Below are 21,214 nucleotides of genomic sequence, written 5' to 3'. Positions count from 1 at the left end.
GTTGGACCTCCACGGGAGACCTGGTATTTCCCTCTATACTTGAATTGCAATAGTTTCATAACTGCTTTCTCCATTGCAATAAATATGGATCATCATGGGAAAGTTTATCTTTTCAGAGAATTCCTTGGGAATATTTCAGAGAATTTCCAGTGCTGCTTTTACCTCTCCTTGCCTGGTTGCTGTGGGCCTCCGGACCAGATGCCATGTCCTAACTATATCTGCAGCCCCACCACTGGTTCTAGGGGCCTCTTTTTTCTGATGCTGAAGCTTTGTCTGATCTCCAGCGATGCTTCTGTGAAGCCCAGCCTTCATGGCCACCCCAGGCTCAAATAGATTTCTGCTATCTTGTTGGACCACACAACTTAAAGTTTCCCTGTACCCTGTATCTTACCCAGGAAACCAGTTCAGACTCCTTCTATAAAGAGGAAATTGAGCCTCTGAGACAGGAAGGGACTGGTCTCAGTGAGATAAACTTATTGACAATCACCAATCCATGCCTAGATGTTCTTCCCATCACATCTTGCTATTCAGGAATGAAGGGAAAGAGTGAGGATGAAATTGCAGAGAGCTTTTGAAGGAAGTGGGAGTTAGGGTATCTCCTGCTCTTCTTCAGGAGATGACTTCAGTCTTCACGTCACAGGTGGCAAGGTCTTCTGAGGGTGATGGAATAGGATGCTCCCTTTGCAACTTGATACACATTTACAATGTACTTTCACTAATAAACTGACATTCACACCTCCCACCCCATTCCCATGAGAAAGCAACATTGCTAGATGTATGTGCACAGTTTTGTAGAATGAAAAGTAGAAGTTTTATTAATTTTTAATTATTTAAATATTCTTTTATTTTAAATAATTATAATGACATACATTATTATTTTGGTTTGTGGGGAAAGAGTGCCTAATGCCAAGAGTGTGACTCTAGTTCTACATCAGGCTTATCTTACATCCAGAGGAGATAATCAGTGCCCACCAGGAAATTCCAGCTAATGCACCAAAAAATCTTCCTTCCTTCCTCTTTGAGATAGTTGACTATCAAGTGGAGCAGAAAAGAAAATGGCCAGGAAATTTAGAGTTTGTTCCTCTTTTGAGTGTTCTTCATTTAACCATTTCTAGAGAATTATTGTATTTCCAAAGGCCTCTCTTGGCAATATTGATTTTGCTGTCAAGAAACTCTGAGCAAATGTCTTCTATTTCTTGAATTTTTAGAAGATGCTGTGGGTTAGTATTTTCCATCTGGTTCTAGTTCTTGTCTCCTACAAACCTGTGTCACCTTTCAGTTTCTGGCCTTTTTCTCTCTTGCCAGCTAATTTTCTTGAAGTCACTTCACCTTGTTCACTCTGTGTCTTGACTTCTCACTGTCCCTTCAGATGCCCCCATCCTGCTTTGGCAGAAGCCACCGCACTCTTCACCCTGGCAGTATGTCCTTGTTAGATTTCTGCATGAGCACAGCAGCCACCAGGTGAGGCCTGAAGATCACTCAGTGATCAATAGGAGCATCTTGCTGTTCCTCCAAACAGACACTTCCACAGGAAGAGCCTGAATCTTGCATGCTTTAAGATTCTTAAAGGAATGAATATAGGTTGAGTTTAGAATAAAACAGATTGAGAACCTTTGTGCATAACTTCTTTTAATTCTTACAATTCCAGAAAACATATTCCTTGCTTTTACAGATGAGGAAACGAAGGCTCAAAGAAGTCCAGTAGCCACCTAAGGTCATGGGCAGTAAAATCAGAGCCGGGATTTAGAGACACATAGATTCTAAGAACAGAGTAGGGTCGAAGAGCATGAGAAGAAGATTAACATTAAACAGGGATGAGAGGTGGGAGGGAAAGGGAGAGAGAAGGGAAATTGCATGGAAATGGAAGGAGACCCTCAGGGTTATACAAAAGTACATACAAGAGGAAGTGAGGGGAAAGGGAAAAATAATACAAGGGGGGACAAATGAATGTCAGTAGAGGGGGCAGAGAGAGAAGAGGGGAGGGCAGGGGAGGGGAGGGGGGATAGTAGAGGATAGGAAAGGCAGCAGAACACAACAGACACTAGTATGGCAATATGTAAATCAATGGATGTGTAACTGATGTGATTCTGCAATCTGTATATGGGGTAAAAATGGGAGCTCATAACCCACTTGAATCAAAGTGTGAAATATGATATATCAAGAACTATGTAATGTTTTGAACAGCCAACAATAAAAAATTTAAAAAAAAAAGAATCTTAAAGCACATATTTTTAAGAGCAATTCAGTCGACAGTCTTAGTTACCGATTTTCTTAAAAGATGAAAGCATAGATATTGACTTTACCATTCCCCATGTATTTTTAATCACAAATAATGATAAACCTGCTAAGCTATTTTTCCTCATTCTATAAGGAGGTGTTTTGTTTATTGCTACAGTTAATTGCACTTAGAGAAAATCTCAGGTTTACCTAAGTAAGGAGAAGAATTTAAAAACTGAAAGATAAGAACACACTTATAAAAAAAGTAAAAACAGACAAACAAAAAGCCCACTCTGCCACATCTGCTCATTGCCCCAATAGCATGTTGCTCATATCCCCTCTCAAAACTGCCTCTTCACATCTTGGCTGTGTGCCCCAAGTGACAGCTGGCCTCCCCCATCCCTGCCGTCATCATATGGTTCATAGAAGAGAGGATGCAGTTTGCAAGCAAAATGCAAAGAGTTTGTTGGCGGGGAGGTGGGGGGGAGACTTCCTCTTTCTTTAGTGAAAGTTACAGAAAGAATGTCCTCTCACCCTCTGGATGGTATGAGGTGAGTTTATAAGATCAACACGGCCTTCCTTGTTTTCTTACCTGGAAGTGAGAGCAGAATCAGAGCATTGAAAAGAACCAGACAGAAATGTTATCAATAAATCAATAAGTCTAATACAGCAAATGGGATATGAATGGAGATCTCTCTCTCTCTCTCTCTCTCTCTCTCTCTCTCTCTCTCTCTCTCTCTCTGGATAATATTATTCCTTTTCTACTGTAAACCCATTGGAATTGAGTTTTCTGTCCCTTGCAAACGAAAAGTTTCTGATATTCTATGAAAAGGGCAGCAGTTATAAATCTTCCACTAGGTTACTACACCAAATGTCCCACCCCATACAGACTATCCTCTCTCAAGAAAGAGTGTGTCAATTCATAAACTCACTTAGCCACGATGTTCAGCATAGTGCGTGTGCAAATTTCTTCCTTGTCTGCGTTGACCTGTTGGTTTTTTTTAACTTCCCAGCTGTGAGATCTTGAACAAGTTACTTCATCTCTTTGTGTCTAGGAAAATATTCTAGACTTATTTAGTGGGCAATAAAGGACATGAGTACTGGCCCTGGTGGTATTTAAGAAGATTATTTGAAAGACACAGGCACCTGGCTTATTTCCAGGGTTTTGACTTTTCCTTTCTTGGTGTTTTACTTGTTTTAAGACTGTCCTCTTCCCTTTTTAGAGTAAGGAGTGCATCTTTGTTCACCCAGCACTGGGCAATACCTGAAATATAGCAGGTGCTCCACGGATATTGTAATCAAATGATGGATGGAGGAAGACTAGCAGGGCAGACAGAATGGAGAAGAATATAGAGGTGGTGATAGCTGTGTGCAGCATCTAGGCTTAGGATGGTGGCAGAAGAATGGGGGAAAGGGGAGAAATATGACAGGTGTTACTAAGTGTTAACAGAATTTGTTGGCTGAAAAGCAGGGAAAGACAGAAGTGAGGTTTCTCTGAGAGACAGAAACCATGACAGCCCAGTAGATCAATGGAAAGTGAAGCTGGGGTAGGAGCTCGAGAGAAAGATCATGAACTTGAGTTTTGGATGTGTGTCTTGGGAGAGGAGACTATGTCATCAATATGGAAGTGTCTCATGGGAAACTTGAAATTTGGAGATCTTGAGGGGAAATTTGAACTGAATGTATATAAAAACACGAAAGAGGGTTGTATCCACAAGTGAGTGAAAACTGAATGGGGTCAGTTTGAGAAGAAAAGAGGAAGTAACAGATGGGAGGATCAGCTGGAGAAAGAGGAGAGGGTTTGTTGACCGAGTATAATGGGAATGAGGACAAGAGATGGAAGGTCTCTGCTCATTTGTCAACAGGTGTGAATATGGCATGGACCTAGTTACCCAAGGATGTTCAAGCAGAGTGCTAATAATTAGACTATTGATGTCAGTGACTTTTAAACTTTTTAAAATTGCAACTCACTCTAAGAAATGCATTGTACATTATGACCCAGGACACACACACACATGCACACAGATGTACACACACCCACTCATGTGCACACAGGAAGTTTCCTAAAAAATCACTCACCATCAATATGGAAAATTCACTCAGATTGTCTTCATCTATTTCATTTTTTAATTCTGTTCACTATACATTAAATTGATTTAATGTAGTTCCCATTAATAGGCAGGTCACAATCAGCCATTTAAAAAAACAGTGGTCTATATAACACGCATATAAGAAATCAATGCATTCTGGAAAAGAACATCTTTTGAGGAAATTTGAATTCTGGCTATCTAAGTAAAATATTTTGGTTTGAATTCATTACAGTGTGAAACCTCTCTCTTTTTTTTTTTAATATTTTTTTGTTGTAAACACAATATCCTTACTTATTGTTATGTGGTGCTGAGGAGGGAACCCAGTGCCTCACAAGTGCAAAGCAAGCGCTCTATCCCTGAGCTACAGCCCCAGCCCAAAGCCTCTCTTTTATAGTGGTGTTAGTCTCTCACACTTCAAAATTTAAAAGAGGCAGAATTAAAAGGAAAGCATTTACTTTCCCGGATATCCAAATAGCATCTCTCTTTTAGCTTTTAAGTGTTTATAAGAGAAACAATGCTTAAACTCTAGATCCACACAGTGGGGTATGATTAAGGGTGTTTCAGTTTCAAAAATGGACAGACCGGGACTCAAAACCTGATTCTGACACTTACTAGCTCTATAGCCTTTGCCATGCTTCTTAATATCTTTGGTTTTCTGTGTGTTTGTCCATTAGTAGAGATGCCAATATTTCCCCTGTGCAGTTGCTGTTACTGTGGAAGAAGACACATTCCTATGGTTACAATATTCAACATTTGGTGGTCATGAAATGAACGTCAGTTGTTATTGTCCTTGATTGTGAATATTAAATTATAGACCACTTGTAAAGCTCCAGGGTAGTGGCTGGCTCAAACAGCAATAGATAATGATCTTTACAGTTGTCATATAAATGTATGCTACTGTACAAAACAATTATTATAATTTTATCTTGCACACATTTCTTGGAAGAATATCTACTTTATAAAGAAAAGCATATTGATAACATTCATGCTGTTGGACAGATTGCATCCATTTGCATGAAGTGAAAATGACGCATCACTGTAGTGACATTATTCTTAATTCCTCCGTGACAGAACCATGAAAGTGATCTCATTGCATTCATTCTCCAAGCCCAAGTTTATTAAGCCCCTACCATGCCAGACATGGGGGATGAAAAGTAACAAGAAAGAATTCTCCAAGTGCAACTAAGGTCACCAGGAGTCCACATTCACTTCTCCTTCCAGGGAGCCCACCACAGTGGACCATGGTATCAGTATTATCCCTGTGTGTTTTGACTCTTCTCAGTTCTCTCTAATTTTCTTCACCAAGTTAAAAAAAAAAATGGTTTAAAAATGCTTTGTTAGCATTAATAACAAAGGACAACTTCCTGGGGGTCAGCTGTTAATGTTAAAGTACTGCGTCAAGTTCAAGAATCCCTTGCCTTTTATAGATTTTCCTCAAGTATCCTCAGATTGGCTTTAACTGGACTAGCCCATATTTTGCTGTGTGTGATATTATTTCCATCTCACCATTATTTTTACTCGCCTCTTACAAAGTAGGCTGTGACTTTGGCTGCCTGGCACAAAACAAAAATAAATAATGATTTTTTTTTCCCTATGGCAACAATAAAATGAAATTCCCCCTTCTTTTCTCTATTGTGTGTATGGGGTGGGGTGGAGGCCCTGAAGTTGAACAACTTAGCTATATCCTGAATTTTTTTTACCTTTTATTTTGAGGCAGGATCTCACTAAGTTGCTTAGGGTCTCTATAAATTGCTGAGACTGGCCTCAATCTTAACAATCCTCCTATCCCAGCCTCCTGAACCATTGGGATTACAGGCACACTACCACACCCATCCCTTTTCTCTATTTTTCAGCCCTCTTTGACTCCCTTCCTGATTTTTCTGCTTGTGATGGTTTTAAATAGTCATCATGATAACAACATGGTGAAAGAACGATCTTTATTCTAATATGTGACATCTTCAGAAACATTTGAAGAGATTCCATTAGGAGTAATGCAATTTTTGTTAAGAAAAGTACCTGCTGAGTGTCTGCTATATGTAAAGCTGAGGTACCTACAAAGATGCTTGAGATAAGAGCTCTTCAAAGAGGAATGTGTAGTCTGATTAGAGAGATGAAATGATGCACCAGGTATCCGGGAAAAGGAATATAAAGTTAAATCTCAATCTTAAATTCACACGTATGGTGATTTGGTTCTTAGCACTTTTCCAGGTGGCTTGGTTTGCCCAAATTTCCCAATTTATCCAGTGTTCAAAACTGGAAAGGTTTTTGCATAATTGGGAAAGACATCTTTGAGTGACAGTATTCCAGATATGTAAAATGTTAGCAGAATAGATTCTCCTGGTACATGTAGAGTTTGGTTGTGCTGGTCACACTTGAAAAGTAAGATACTTAAAGCTTAAAGAGTTGCTGTTTGCTTTTCAAAAATTGGCACAAAGACTTCTTGGAGGGTGATTTATAATTCTGGGACAGAACAATCTCCATATGGATATCGCCACTGTGCTAGCTTTTTGTTGCTGTGACAAAATACCTGATAAAATCAACTTAAAAGAGGAAAGATTTTGTTTTGGCCCATGGTTTCAAAGGTTCCAGTTTGTCAACTGATTCCATTGCTTTTAGACCTGTAGCGGGGTTTACCATGGCAGAAACACAGGGAGGAGCAAAACTGTTCACCTCACGGTGGCCATGAAGCAGAGAGAGAAGGAGAGAGAGCCGAGGAGGAAGGGACCAAAGGAAAAATATACAGTCTTCAAGTTTATTCCCCCAAGGACCTACTTCCTCTAACTAGACCCTGCCTCCTAAGTTTTCATCACCTTCTAATAACCCATTAAATTATGAATCCATCAATGGATTAATCCATTTGATGAGGTTAGCATCATCTCCCAAAAGCCGTATCTCTGAAATTGCTGTAGGGGACCAAGCCTTCAACACATAAGCTTTTGGGAGACATTCAAGATCCAAACCAGAATAGAGCAGTTTATATTTTAATAGAGCAGTTTATATTTAAATATTTAAATTGATATATTTAAGTATTTAAATTGATAAATTTAAATTCAGAAATAAATATTGTCCAAGCAGTGCTCAATGGAGATAGTGAAGGAAATCAGGTGAGTTATGGAAAATTATTACTCTGACCACATAGCCTTAAAGACTGTGAGAATGGGAAGACAGGCATGTCTTATTGGAAGCATGTTGGCATGGACTGTGATGTCTGTGTTATAGCATGAACATATGGGTCAACTTTTCACAGGAGAGCATGTTAAAGAGCATTATATTTACAGTGTACCCCATAGTCCCTTTTATAAAACATATCTGTCAGGACCTGTTACAGGTATGCCTCTCAGATAGAGTGATCGTATGTAGAGTTTAGGGCATTTCTAAATTGTCAGCCCTCCAAAGAGTTGAGAGCCTGTTTGCCTTTAAGATTGGAGACCTCCATGGTAAGTAGTGCAAAAGATCCTTCAGGAAGGAAGTGAAGAGCTTGATGTCCATTATACCTGCTGTTTCCACATATCCTTATAATTAGCATACCATCAAGTGCATCATGCAGGCCCCTGGGCCAAGGGAATGGGTGGATGAAACCAGCTACAGGCGAAACAGAGTGATAGTAAATGTTCTTTTACTGAATTCCAGAACAGATTTCTGTTTTGTAGGAATTATTTAATCTTTAAAATGACTCTAGGTGGTAGCGCCATTCTCATTTCATGAGTGAAGAAACTGAGTCACAGAGAAGTTAGGTAGTTTGCCCTAGAGTGTACTTCTGGCCTGCAACCTCGTTGGGTGGCCCACACGTGAGGGGTAAGGTGGAAGCTTTCCTTGACTGGCCTCCTGCTGGACCTGCCTGTGGTTGGTCTTTCACTGTGGCATCTTTACATGTGAACAGTTCCTTACAACTAGATGTGAATTGCTCCAGTCCTGCTGACTGAGTGAGCATTGTTGAAGACCATTTTAATGCTTGTTTGTTTTCCAAGAGAATTTTTGAACCCTGCAAGTGGCAGTCATGAGCTCTAAGTAGCAAAGAGAAGTCTGTGAATGTGCGAAGCCATCATCTAAACCATAACAACAAAAAACACAAACAGCACATTTATTAGAGGCAGTGATGAGGAACATCCAAGCAGTATAATCAAATCCCAACCTAAATGGTAATAGAGGTCAAGATTTAAATCTATGAAAATATTGGAAATTTGATTAGGAAAACCCTTTACACGGTCTTTAAGCCTGTGATATTAAATCATTTGGAGAGCAGTAGAAAGTTCAAAGTAAACCCCTTTCTCTACCCACCCATGACACATATGCAGAAGGACCAAAGGAGGTAGTTGCTTTTTCTAAAATACATTTGAATAAGTAACAGCTCTCTTGAGATGATTTTCCTGCTTAACATGTCATGATGACTGATTTCCATCTTTCTGTTCCTTCCTCACTCCCGTCTCCCCCATTCTGTTCTCTTCTCACTGAGAAGCTATCTTCATACTTATTTATGTGGGGGAAGGGGCCTCTGTCTCACCTACCTTTTCAGTGTTTCAAGAACATTCTACTTTCCTCCTTTAACAAAATAAGGGCTTCTTATCAGTCACCAGCTCTCTTCACTTGAGGCCTCTGCTCTACTTCAACGAACCCACTTTGCAATATGCTTCTTTCATGTACGACACCATTTCCCAACCCCATCCCCTGATTTTGCATTAGGGATAACCTGTACATTCTCAGTGGTTGTTTCAAAGCTACCTTTTTTATGGGTTGCTGACATTTCAGGTTGTCTAGGTGTGGTTTTCATTTTGTTTTCCTGCTTGTGATTCATTGTGATTCCTGCACCTGAAGACCCATGTCTTTCACCAAGTCTTGAAAAACCTTTTTCTATACTGTTTATGTTTATTTTTTCTCTCCTTCTGACAACCTTACTAGACATAAGTTGAAAATTTTAATTATTTCTTTCATATCTTTTTTGGCGGGGGGTACTGGGGATTGAACTTGGGGGCACTCAACCACTGAGCCACATCCCCAGCCCTATTTTGTATTTTTACTTAGAGACAGGGTCTCACTGAGTTGCTTAGTACCTCACTGTTGCTGAGACTGGCTTTGAACCTGCAATCCTTCTGTCTCAGCCTTCTGAGCTTCTGGGATTACAGGTGTGCACTACCATGCCTGGCTTATGTTATTCTTATAAAACATTTAATTTTTTTTTATCCTTTTGTCATATTTTCAACTCCCACTTTTGTTTCTTTGGTCTTTGTAAACATCCCAACTTTGGGATGTTTAAACTAGAGAGATCTAATAGTTCCAATATTTGAAATTCTTGGTGGTAGTCAGGTGGGGAATGATGGGCTCCTGATCCCTGTGTCTACTGATCTTTGCTCATGATAGATAGTTTTTGTGTTTTGGAATTTTGGATTGCGAGTTTTTCTTCAGTACAGGCTGAGATGGAGCATGTGTTTTTCCAGAGAGTTGTTGTGAGGACTATTGTAGGAGTCACCAGGATAATCGCTGGGCTGGGTCCTTCATGTTAACTTCTCATCCAGGAGGGCAGGTTGCACAGTGGTGGCTCAGTATGAGCATCGCTCCTGTCTGTGGCGTGCCTGCCGTTATGAGTTCTCAGGGAGGCATTTCCCCACCCCTGCTGAAATCCAGGCAAGGCTCACATGTTGCTTTCTTTTTGGGGAGTGACGGTGTGGGGACCAGCCCCAGACAAGTTTCTTAATTGTCCCATTTGTAAATAAAATAATTTTTCCTGGTTCACTCTTTCACACAAGGGTAGTTCTTCGAGAGTCCGTCTTTATGTGGCTGTCTTAGTTCTTATCCTGCTACTTATTCCTCATGCAGATCCTGGGGTTTCTTCCCCTGACCACATGGATGTTTTAATTCCCATCCCAAGTCACCATAACTGACAAACAGCCATCGTGGTTTCCAGATCACACTGTGTGTTTGACCCTGAAGAATCCCTTACTTTCTTGAGAACTCAGCTTTCCATTTAGAATATTTCTTATATTTTATTAGAATTTCTAAGTTTTCAATAAAGAAAGATTTTTTTATTTAGAGCTATCTATCCTGCCAAGAGCACATCATCACCATTCTCTGCTAGAATTTAAAAGTTTGCTGGTGGGCGGGCAGAAGATGCCTGTCTACATTCAAAGAACACTGGAGAGAAGGTCCTCTGCCCTTTAGTAGCTTATAGACTTTTTTTTCTGTCTCACTCATAAGCTCTGAGGACTGTTCTTTCAGTCATTCACTCAATCATCCTCACATTCATGTCTCATTGAATAAAATTAAGTTCTTACCATCCAGGCTTTTATTCGTTCCTTTAGCAAATATATATTGTGTGCAGCATTTGCTACGTGCCAGGCAGGTGCTCAGAGGCTCAGCAAAATCAAACCAGATCTCTTTCTTCATGGAGGACACAAATAGTGATCAGATAATCACATATCTAAGTATAAAACTACTAATGTAATACATGCCCAAAATCAAATGTATATCACATTATGAGATATGTAATGGCCCAGGAGGGCTTATCTGGGGAAGTAAAAAGGAGCAAGACTGAGTGGCTTTCACTGAGTAAAAATGGACTCAATAATTGTTCCAGGTACAGGACAATATGTACAAAGGCCCTCTCGTCATGTTGAATTAAAATATGGGTGGGGAGATGGATGTGGAAATAGAAGAATATTGTTCCAGAAAAGCTGAGAAGAGATAGGACCAGATCATGAAAAACCTTCTGTGTTAAGGAGTTTTGTATTTGTCATAAGAAACACCCAAAGGCCTTAAAGATTGGAATCCTTTGAAATATATACTTCTAGTAATTTTGAAGTACACATTCTTAAATACTATCGTATACAGCTAGTCGATATATGGATGCATAATCATGTATTTGTATCCTCTGCAAGCCAAGATATGGGCTCATCCATCTACAAATATTCAAAATGCCATTGGTTATATAATTGCCTTTGCCCTTTGAAAAGGTCTTTCTGACTCCAGTGAGGAAAACAGATTTGAGGAGGCAAGAGTGAGATTGGAGACCAGCTGGGGTGCTATTACAGTGGAACAAATGAGAGCTGCTGGTAGCACAACCCCGATTTTGACTGTGTAAATAGGAAAAAATGGGCAGATCTGAGACGTACTGAACAGGTAAAATTATTAGGAAGCAATGGAGAGATGAGAGGAGAAAAATTACAAAATTCAGGCTCACCTAACTGGAAGAATGGTGATGCTTCCTTACCCAGATAAAGAGCTTAAAGTTGGTGGAAAGGCCATGGATTTGCCTTTTGAACACATGGAGTTTGAGGTGTGTTTGAAACATCCAAGAGGGAAAGTATTAAGACGAATTGGATATAGGGTCTGGAACTCAGAGAAGAGACCTGGGGATACAAATATGTGAGCAACTTGCTTAAAGGTGACTGTATAAGTAGTGGAGCTGGATGAGACTAGGGAGAAATTAAAGATGACCTCTTGGATATGGGGACATGGAGGTCTATTGATGTCTTTAATGGGAGCTGTCTTGGTGTGAGATGGGGTTAGATGCTTGGAGTAAGTTGTAGAGGGAGAATCCTGATGACTATCACTGAGTATAGACAACTCTTTATTATTATTATTTGCAGTGTTGGGGATTGACCCTAGGGGTACTTCATCACTGAGCCACATCCCCAGCCTTTTTAAAAATTTTTTACTTTGAGACAGGGTCTCACTAAGTTGCAGAGACTGACCTGAAATTCACGATCCTCCAGTCTCAGCCTTCTGAGCTGCTAGGTTACAGCTCTGCACCATGGTGCCCAGCAGAAATGTTAATTTTTAAAGGAAATGTATGACATAATTATGTCTGGATGTCAGAATCTTTTAAAATTGGAGTCAGTGGGTAAGTATTAAAATGGTTTCCTGATAATGAAAAGGTGGCCAAGATAGAGACATAAGCTGGCACAGAGAAGACTCAGACCCTGGACCAGGTCTGGGGAGGTAGCTGAGTGGTAGAGCACTTGCCTAACATATGTGAGGCACTGGGTTTAATCCACAGTGACACCAAAAAATAATAATAAAAGACACTGGACCAAATATCGAACTGTAATAATAGTTAGCATTTATTTAAGTCTTGCCACTGCCATTCTAAATGTTTAATAGGTGTTACCAAACATAATCCTACAACAATTAATGAAATGGGTACTTATAATCTCATGAGAGTCTTGAAAAACTGGTCTCTAGAGAAATGATGTAATTTGCTAGGGTAGGAGAACAGTGATTTGAACCCAGACAGTCTGGGTTTTTTAAAAGAAATTACATTATTATTAATTGACAAATAATAGTTGTATATATTATACATCTATGGGGTATGATGTGATGCTTTGGAATATGTTTATATTGTGGAATGATTAAATGAAAAGTAATAGATTCATCACCTCTCACAGATTTTTGAAATCTGCATGTTTAGTCATTTGGAAATACATGTTCTTAAACCCTCTCCCCTACTGCTTGTCCATCAATATATGGTTGCACAACAAAGTATTTGCATCATCTACAAGCCAAGATATGGATTTCTTCATCTACAAATATGCAAAATGTTATTGGTTATGTAATTGCTTTAGGGCAAAAGTACAAATTAATGCTGGCTCAAAGTCTTTTGTTAATATTCCTTCTTGGCTTTGTAGTATAGAACAAGACAGGCATAAATGGAAATGTCATTAGAGCAGCATTAGCTTTCATCAGTGGCCTTTAATAAATAGGTGCACATTATTCACATAATTGCGCCTGTGACTCCGCAGCGGTGGACGTGCTACTCAGAGTATAATAGGTGAGCAGAATTCACGAGTCTGGAGCCTCTTGCACCTCTCTGCCAAGATGAACCGCTTTGTAGTTTTATTAACCAATGTCCTAAAATAAGTGACCTTTTCCAAGTCCCTGGGGCTTGGCTCTAATGACAGCATGTGCTTCTTTTCCTCCTCAGGGTTTAACAACACCGAGAGAACATGTGACAAAGAGTTTATCATACGGAGAACAGCCACCAACAGAGTCCTGAATGTCCTCCGTCACTGGGTCTCAAAGCATGCACAGGTAATTCGGGAGTATGGGTGATGACACTCAAGAACTTTATGCTTACATTTTTTAAGTCCTTTCACATGTAAAGCATCTCTTGATTCTTTGCAGTTAGAGTTTGAAACCTCGAAATTGGAAACTAGGAAAGGAAGAAATAGGTAGATGTGTGGAAGGGAGCAGACATATCTTTTGCCAACATCTACTGTTCCATCTCTACAAATCAAGGTGAAACAGGGCTCCCCTCTTCCCTCATCTCCCAGGCAACAGCACGTACCGTGCCCCATCTATGGAAGGGCCACTGCATTGGGCCACCTGGGAACACCCTTCCCAGAGTCTCCTCTATAAGTGGAGTCAAGCCACAGCGCTGCCCCTCACCGCCAGAGGGGAACATCTGGTACCTGGAGGTAAACTGCAGGTACCCCTTAAGGTAGATGACACTTAGGTGCCTGAGAGGCTCTGGCATCGGGTCAGAGAGTTTTATCAGCCTGATTCAAGAGATTTTTGCCTCATGTCCCTTGATCTTTTGGTTCTTAGTACTCTCTTTTTAAATTGCCACACTGATAGGACACCCACTTACTTGTCTATGTTTTCAATGCAGGTTTGTAGAATTTATACCCCTTTCGTAAAATAAAGCCAGGCCCCACCCTCCCTCATTGGCTTGAGGCACACGTAGTGCTTTTCTTACTCACTGCCAATACTGGGCAGGTCCTCCTGGACATGGGGCTGGCTGACAATCTGCAACGACATAGTGGGAAAGAGAGGATGGGGCCCCACATGACTCAGACCAGGACCCGTGGAATGTATGAGCTGAGTCAGCTAATGAGAATCACACCCAAGAGGGAAAGAGGGAAGCAGTACCTGGGTCTGTACTCTCAGAGGCCCCAGTGGGTAATGACAGTCCACTCAGGAAGCTCATTCTGGGACACAAGCTCCTGAAATGCCTGTGGTAACAGAATTTACTGAGAAAAGTGGAATTTGGGCCTCAGCAACAATAAGTTGATTAAAAATCTTTAAAATAGAGCCAGGCCCAGTGGCGTATGCCAGTAATCCCTGCAGCTTGGGAGGCTGAGGCAGGAGGATTGAGAGTTCAAAGCCAGCCGCAGCAAAAGCAAGGCACTAAGCAACTCAGTGAGACCCTGTCTCTAAATAAAATACTAAAAAGAGCTGGGAATGTGGTTCAGTGGTTAATTGTCCCTGGGTTCAACTCTCATCCTTAGGCTCATTAAAAATACGTAACTTCTCTTCTCCGTAATTTCAGGGAGCCATTTGTAAATCTGTGTTGCCTTGTTGCAGGTAAATCATGATACTGAGAGTCCTGCCCTGTCTGATTGTCATCCATTCCTTGGTGGCTTTTTAACTCAGGGTCTTGGCATCTAATCGCTGGGACCCATGGTGACTTCTGGGATGCCAAGTGGCTTCAATATACAAGGCTGAACAGGTTCTCTTCCTGGGCCTTAGTTTGGCCCGTGGCAAATTCATGCCAAGACTCACCTGGTCACCAGTAGAGGTCAGAGTCTGGATGCACCTAGCCTTAGTTGCCCTCCTCTCTTCAGATCTTTCCTTAAGAACTCTCTAGACTTGCTGTCCTTTTCTCAGTCCCCAGTGTCCTCTTTATCTAATTACTTCAAGCAGGAATCCCTCACATTTCACATGTAACTTTTATACTGGCTACAAAAGAACCACAGAGCAAATGACACTATGCTGGGATTATTTTATTTCTGGTACAGAGAGTTCACAGATGGGGAGAGAAGTTCTGGAATGTTTGTGGCCAAAATGACATCAGCTGTGCTAGTGCATGGACAAGCTCTTCTGCCTCGGATCCCAGGGGCCACACTGGGATGCCAGCTCCTCCAACTCTCACGTCATGGGCATATGTGAATGGTATCATGTCAGAGGTAGAGATAGCTCAATCGTTTTCAGTCTTTTCTTCTGACATGACCACTGAATAAAACACAGACCCTGGCTCTCCAGTTGACTGAGGTGCCTGGGAGCATCCTCACCATGAGCTCATTTGTCTTGGCACCTTCCCTCTTGCAGATGAGGGACTTTATCTGTGGTTGGTTCCCATGTCCTAGTCTGAACTCAGCACGTACATATCCTGTCACCTTCCTTTCCCATGAATTCTCAGTCATCCTTCCTGTCCAAGTACATGACAACATGCAGGAGATTTCTGTTGCGATTCAGCTTATTGACAACTCCATTTTCCACTGACTTGAGAGTCCAGGTTTCCTTTCTTCCCTTTATGGGGTCACTTCTGTCTGCCTGGTAGTTTCTGGGCCTCCAAAGTGGGCAGTTTGAGCAAACCAAGGCAGGCTGTTGGTACTAGCTTGGTGAATATCTTGGCTCCTGCTGCTGGAGGCTCCATGGTGTGCCTACCTCCTCCTCTGACTGACTGCGGACAACACGCGAGCCATTTCTGTTCAGGGGGAGATATAAGTGTGGGTTCTGACCTCGCAGACCTCAAGCAAGCTCACCATTATGGTCCCACATGCCTTGTCTGGATCCACAGAAGAGCATCCCAGAGTCAGGGGTCCCCATGTTCTTATTGCAGCTCTGCCTCCCTCTCCATTACGGACCCTGAGCTGGTCTCCTGGCCTCTCTGGATGTGAGTTTTCTCTTTTGAAAATGAGAACATCCATCCCTGCTTCACCTCCCCCAGGGATGTGATGAAAATTAAAGACAGTGTTGAATTAAGCATAAAGTGCAGTGTAGATATGTCTTCCATTTAAGGACAGGAGAGAAGCACTTTTCATCTCCCTGCTACTAGCCCATGAGCATGCCTCGCAGACATTCTTCTCTCACTCATTCATCATCATATATCCTTCCTCCTAGTTCTGCATGCTGGGCATGTGGCAGATGCCTGGTAAATAGTTGTCAAATGGAGTTTACATTTCAACACTGCTCTTGTTCATTCTCTCCAGGAGATCATTCTTTGGCCTTTATAAAGTTTCCAAAGTCAGCCACAACAGACTGTAACCACAAATGGACCTGGAAGCCAGGCCAAGCAGAGACATCCATAATAGAATAAATGTTTTCATGAGGCTCACACACACTTCTCCAGCTCTTTCTGCTGGGATGCCTCGTGTGGCAATTGCACAATTTCCAGCTCTCTGCAGGTGTTAGAGCCCACAGAGCTTTTAATCAGATGTTCCTGTGGTTGCTTTTGTCTTTTCTGGACAGATGGGTGAGGGGCCTCCAGGCAGGCTACAGTTGCTCAGACCCATGGTTGTTTGGCACAGGTCTTGTATGTACAGTCTGTAGCAATTTTTACATTCTTGAGTTGCCTCTTTGGTCTCCCATTCTGAAGAGATGCTCTGACCACCTACTTGAGGGGTTTTGTAGGCCAGGGAGTGACTCTGAAGGAGCTTGTGGCTTTTTCTGCAGGTTGCAATTGGCTTCCTCTGGCTCTGGGCACTGTCTGAATGACAAGTGGCCAAGAAGAAAGCTGTCATACATTTTGTTCATCATGGGCTTGGGAGAATGCTTGTAAAGCATGACATCAGACAAGAATGACCCACTTACATAAAAATCCCTTTTCCAAAGGAATTTATGGAGGAGAAACTTGCTATTCCCTTTTCTGTATTCTCACTTCCCTCATCCACTAATAAGAACTAAGCACCTCTAATAAACACTGAGCGCTGGGAAGGGTGTGAGTGAGCAAGGTCCATGTGGAGTCTGAACTCAGCAAGCTTCCTCTTATGACAAAGATGGCTGCTTTCGCCATTACACTTACAGTCATTACTTGTGTGACAGGTTGTTCAATCTAATTCTTCTTATTGCCTCAGACTTGTAGGCAGGAGCCAGAGGTTCAGTAGGAGGTGCAATAAGTGGCAAAAACCTGTATGGTTCTTAAGGGTGTCTGAGCCACCTTAGCAGAACTAGTGATGAACTCTTGAATTCTGCCAGCAGCTGTGATCACCCACCTGTAGGACACTGAAGCAGGAGCGGTCAGAAAGAGTTGTCTGTGTCATTTCCCTCCCACTATGGGGAGGGGAAAGCGATAATTCCCTCTTACATCAAGCTACAGGAGAGATGTTTCAAGGAAACCACCCAGCCAGCCTGACCTGCGTAAATGTGAAAAGGGTTTGGAGGCAAAGGGAAGAGAGGTGGATGCCCAGGGACCACTGCGGAACACTGTGATCCAGGTGGACCTGTGGGAATTGGGAGTGAGGGGTCCTGTTTCTTGCCAAGAGGACAACCTCATCAAGAAGGTCTGGGTGAAATGGGCCCCTGACAGCGTGGGGCTTGGTGGAGTTACAGTGACTCATAGGAGGATAGACATTGCCTGGGTCAGGGGAGGTGGCCTAAGTGCCCTGCAGAGAGGTCTTCAGAAATCCCACCCAAGTGCCCCACAAGAGGCAGGCCAACCACTGTCCTGCTGTCACATCCAGAAGGAGCTCAGGTCAGGTTCCACCTGCATCATTTTGGAAGACTTGGCTCTTTCCTCTGGGTCTCAACCAAAGGGTCCAAAGCCATGGCCAGCAAGTGGAAAAGGTGGTGGAGAGAGCAGAAGGGGCTTCCCATGCAGCTTCTGGGCTTGAAATAGGCCAGGCGAGGGCAGAAGCGCTCATCTTGTTTGAAATGAATTGAAGTTTTGATTAATGTACCAGACCACATGTTTTGTTGAAATAAGACCAATCTTATAACTGAAAGGGCCTGGAAGACTTTAACATACCTGCCCAGACCAACAGGATGGGAAAGGATGGCCAATAGAGCAGTTTAATGGGATTGGCAAGAAGTAGTAATGCTGTTGGATGATTTCATTATTGTTTTTGATACCATGAGTATAGGTTCCCTTGGGAGCACAGTTTTACAAACTACATCAAAATAACTCATCTGTTGTATTTCTAACTCTCATTCCCTTGCATTCCCTTTGTGGCAAACACAGAGATAGGTACTTAGCTGATAATAAAGAGCTCTTGAATATGTGTTTTAAAGTTCACATGCTTCTTTGCATTTTTATTGAGATATTCACATACTTCACATAAAGGCATTAAGCTGAACTATGTAGCTCAATGCCCTGAATACTTACCCATATGGCTCCCACCCAGCTCACGATGTGGGCCATTCTAGTACCCCAGAGGGGCCTTCCAAGAAAATGCTTCTCTTCCTGAGCATTGCCCAGTTTTCTAATCATTTTAGTTTTGTGTCATTGACATTATATATCCCTTCATATATTCAGGATGAACTATCTGCTAGATCATGTTCATTTCCACCAGTTTCTTCTTTTACCTTTAACATTGCTTCTGATACTTTTCACATATGTACACCCCTTTCCCATTTTGTTTTAGATATATTTTTATCCTATAAACACACAGAGAGAGTACCTATCAGCCTTTTGATAAAATAGGTATTCTTTATCACTTCTTGACCACAGTTAACACGTAAGCGTAGTCTGAGGATCAGTCAGGATTTAGCAACTCCTGTAACTTCCATCTGTGGACTTACGGCTGGGGTGAAAGCTCTTATATCTCCAAAAAACACATGGGATAGGGGGTGAACTCAAATCTGCTGCTGTCATGTAGCAAGACTCAGAGCTGGATGGAGCTTGGGAATATGCTGTCAAAGTAATGTGAGTGTGGAGTTAGGGGATGCACTAGAATCCCTGCTCTGGAATTTATTGTTTGTGTGGCTGAGCAAACTACTTAGCTCCTCCAGGCCTCTATTTCTTCTTCTATAAAAATGGGGATGATACCACTTATTCTTTCAAGTGACTGGGAGGATTACATGAGATGAAGTGTAGGGAGTAGCCATTACAGATGGATGCTCAAGGAGGTGCAGATGGCTGCTCTTGGTGGAAAGAAAGTTCTCTCTAGTCCAAACCCAGACCTTCAGGCAGGCAAAATGTTGTCCCAAGGTTTGATGTTGCTTTAATTGTACTTTGTGGTCTTTCATAGGTGACTTGATCATATATTTATTTATTTATTTTGTACTGGGGATTGAGGTGAGTGGTGCTCTACCAAGGAGCTATATGACCTGGTTAAGTCTTGGAGGGCTTCTGAAAGTGGGCACTGCCCAGTTGGAATTTTTGAGATGGTGGAGATAGTCTTTATCTGTCCTCTCCAGTACAGTAGCCTCCAGGACATCTGGATGATTCCTTGAAAGCCATCATAGCTGAAGAACTGAAATTTTAATTTAAAGTTACACATGACTAATGGTCACAGTTTTAAATACCAGTTCTAAATCCCTCAGAGTTCCATAGGAAATCAGCCCCAGCTCCCAGAATTAAGTTCCTTGGATTCTCCTATAATACCTGGTCCCTCTGTAGCAGCAGACAGATGAGGTGGGCTCCAGGAGAGGGCACCTTTGTGGAAGGAGAAGCACCTCCACTTAACGTTGGTGTTGGAGTTACACATCTCAAAGACAGGATGGCTCTTTCCCAGGAAGAGAAAGAGCTAATGAGCTCCTTATTCCCATGGTTGGGCTTGGAGCCTTCAGCCCGGGTCAGTGGTAAGGTGGGAACACGCACTGTGGACAGAGGGGTGGGAGAGTGAGCACCAGTGTGATGGCCTGTACTTAGTGTGTTCAAGGATCTTGGGGCTCAGAGGGGCCAAAGTGTGAGTTTACACAGTTCCTCTCTTTTGTTTCTTATTTTGACAGTTGCCAGGAGCTTCTTTTTATTTCTTGGCATTGCTTAGCAAAGCACAGAATCCAGTGTCACATTAGAGCCCAGAGTTCAGATGTCTTCTTTGTTTCAAATCTGAAACAGAGGTTGTACCAGGACAAGTGCAGCACAAGGTTCTTGGTGTGGGTGGGAGAATGAAATGTGTAAGAAACAAGGCACTCCTGAAAAGGCAGCTCCTGTCACCTCCCCTGACTGCTCTTGGCCAGCTGCCAGCTCTGTCCTGTCCTCGGGCTCAGCCCCCTCCTGTCTGTGCCCTGCTTCTGCCCACCTTCCATAGGCACTTTTCCATCCTCACACCCTGCCCAGTCCCAGATCCTGAGCAGTGGGTCTTCTCTTTCTCTTGCAAGGAAGCCCAGTGCATGGGTGCCCAACTTTGAGCTGTTTGCAGAACAAAGAATGCCTCTCTGGGTGTCAGCACTCTGCTGTGTTTGGGCATCTCCTGAGACATTCAGGACTTTACAATCCCTCTCCACAAGTGTTTGCCACTGCTGGAAGCAGGGAGATGTGTCTCTAATGCCCCAAGATATGAGGAAGAACCACTGGATCGTATAGAATAATCTATGAGCCAGCCAAGGTCTGATGTTTTTCAGTTAGGATATGTGTGTTGTGGTCTTTCATAGGTGACTTGATTATTTATTTATTCATTTAGTTCTGGGGAGTGAATTGAGTGGTGCTCTACCTCTGATCTACATCCCCAGCCCTTTTTATTTTAGTTTGAGGTAGGATCTCTCTGAGTTGTCCGGGCTGGCTTTGAACTTGCCATTGTTTTTTTCTCAGCCTCCTGAGTAGATGGGATTATGGCTGAACACCATCATGCCTGGCTTTATAAATGACTTGAGAACCTATTCTTCACTGAGGTGGTTTCTTTTCTGAGGAGGCATTCTGAATGAAAGACTCCTAATTTTTAAAAATTGAATAAATATTGTATGACTTACTTGGTGTCATGCACTATTATAGGCAGTTTTCAAATGGTATGTACTTTATTCCTGACCAGAGATGGTACCCAAAATACCATGAGGCTCCGGGGCCTGTTCTCAGCCAGTGGGAGCTAATGAGCATAATGGGAACAAGAAGATAAAAATCTGGTCTGAACATGAGATGCTGGCAGCTATGAAGTATTTATTTTAATGAAAAATTAGTTGCCTACCACTTTAATCTTGCAAATGGTTTTATGCAGTCTCTGAGGGAGGAAGGCAAATATTGTCATGATCCTGGTTTTGCAGATGGGTAAATTGAGACTCAGAGAAACTTAGTGGTTTCCCTGAGATGATGTGGACAG

General features: G+C 42.1%; 1 protein-coding gene across 4 annotated transcripts in view; it reads left to right on the top strand.

Moving 5' to 3' along the window:
• Rasgrf2 (Ras protein specific guanine nucleotide releasing factor 2) overlaps positions 1–21,214 on the top strand; it is a 237,289-nt gene that overhangs the window by 178,251 nt on the left and 37,824 nt on the right. For all 4 annotated transcript variants that reach the window (XM_071612454.1, XM_071612453.1, XM_071612452.1 and 1 more), the window contains one exon: positions 13,222–13,328. In XM_071612454.1, coding sequence (XP_071468555.1) covers positions 13,222–13,328 — 107 coding nt within the window. The remainder of the gene's footprint in view (positions 1–13,221; positions 13,329–21,214) is intronic.

Source organism: Marmota flaviventris, chromosome 5, assembly GCF_047511675.1.
Source record: "Marmota flaviventris isolate mMarFla1 chromosome 5, mMarFla1.hap1, whole genome shotgun sequence".
NCBI lineage: Eukaryota > Metazoa > Chordata > Mammalia > Rodentia > Sciuridae > Marmota > Marmota flaviventris.
The sequence above is the reverse complement of the archived record's forward strand: the minus strand, read 5'-3'. Positions and strand labels throughout refer to the sequence as shown.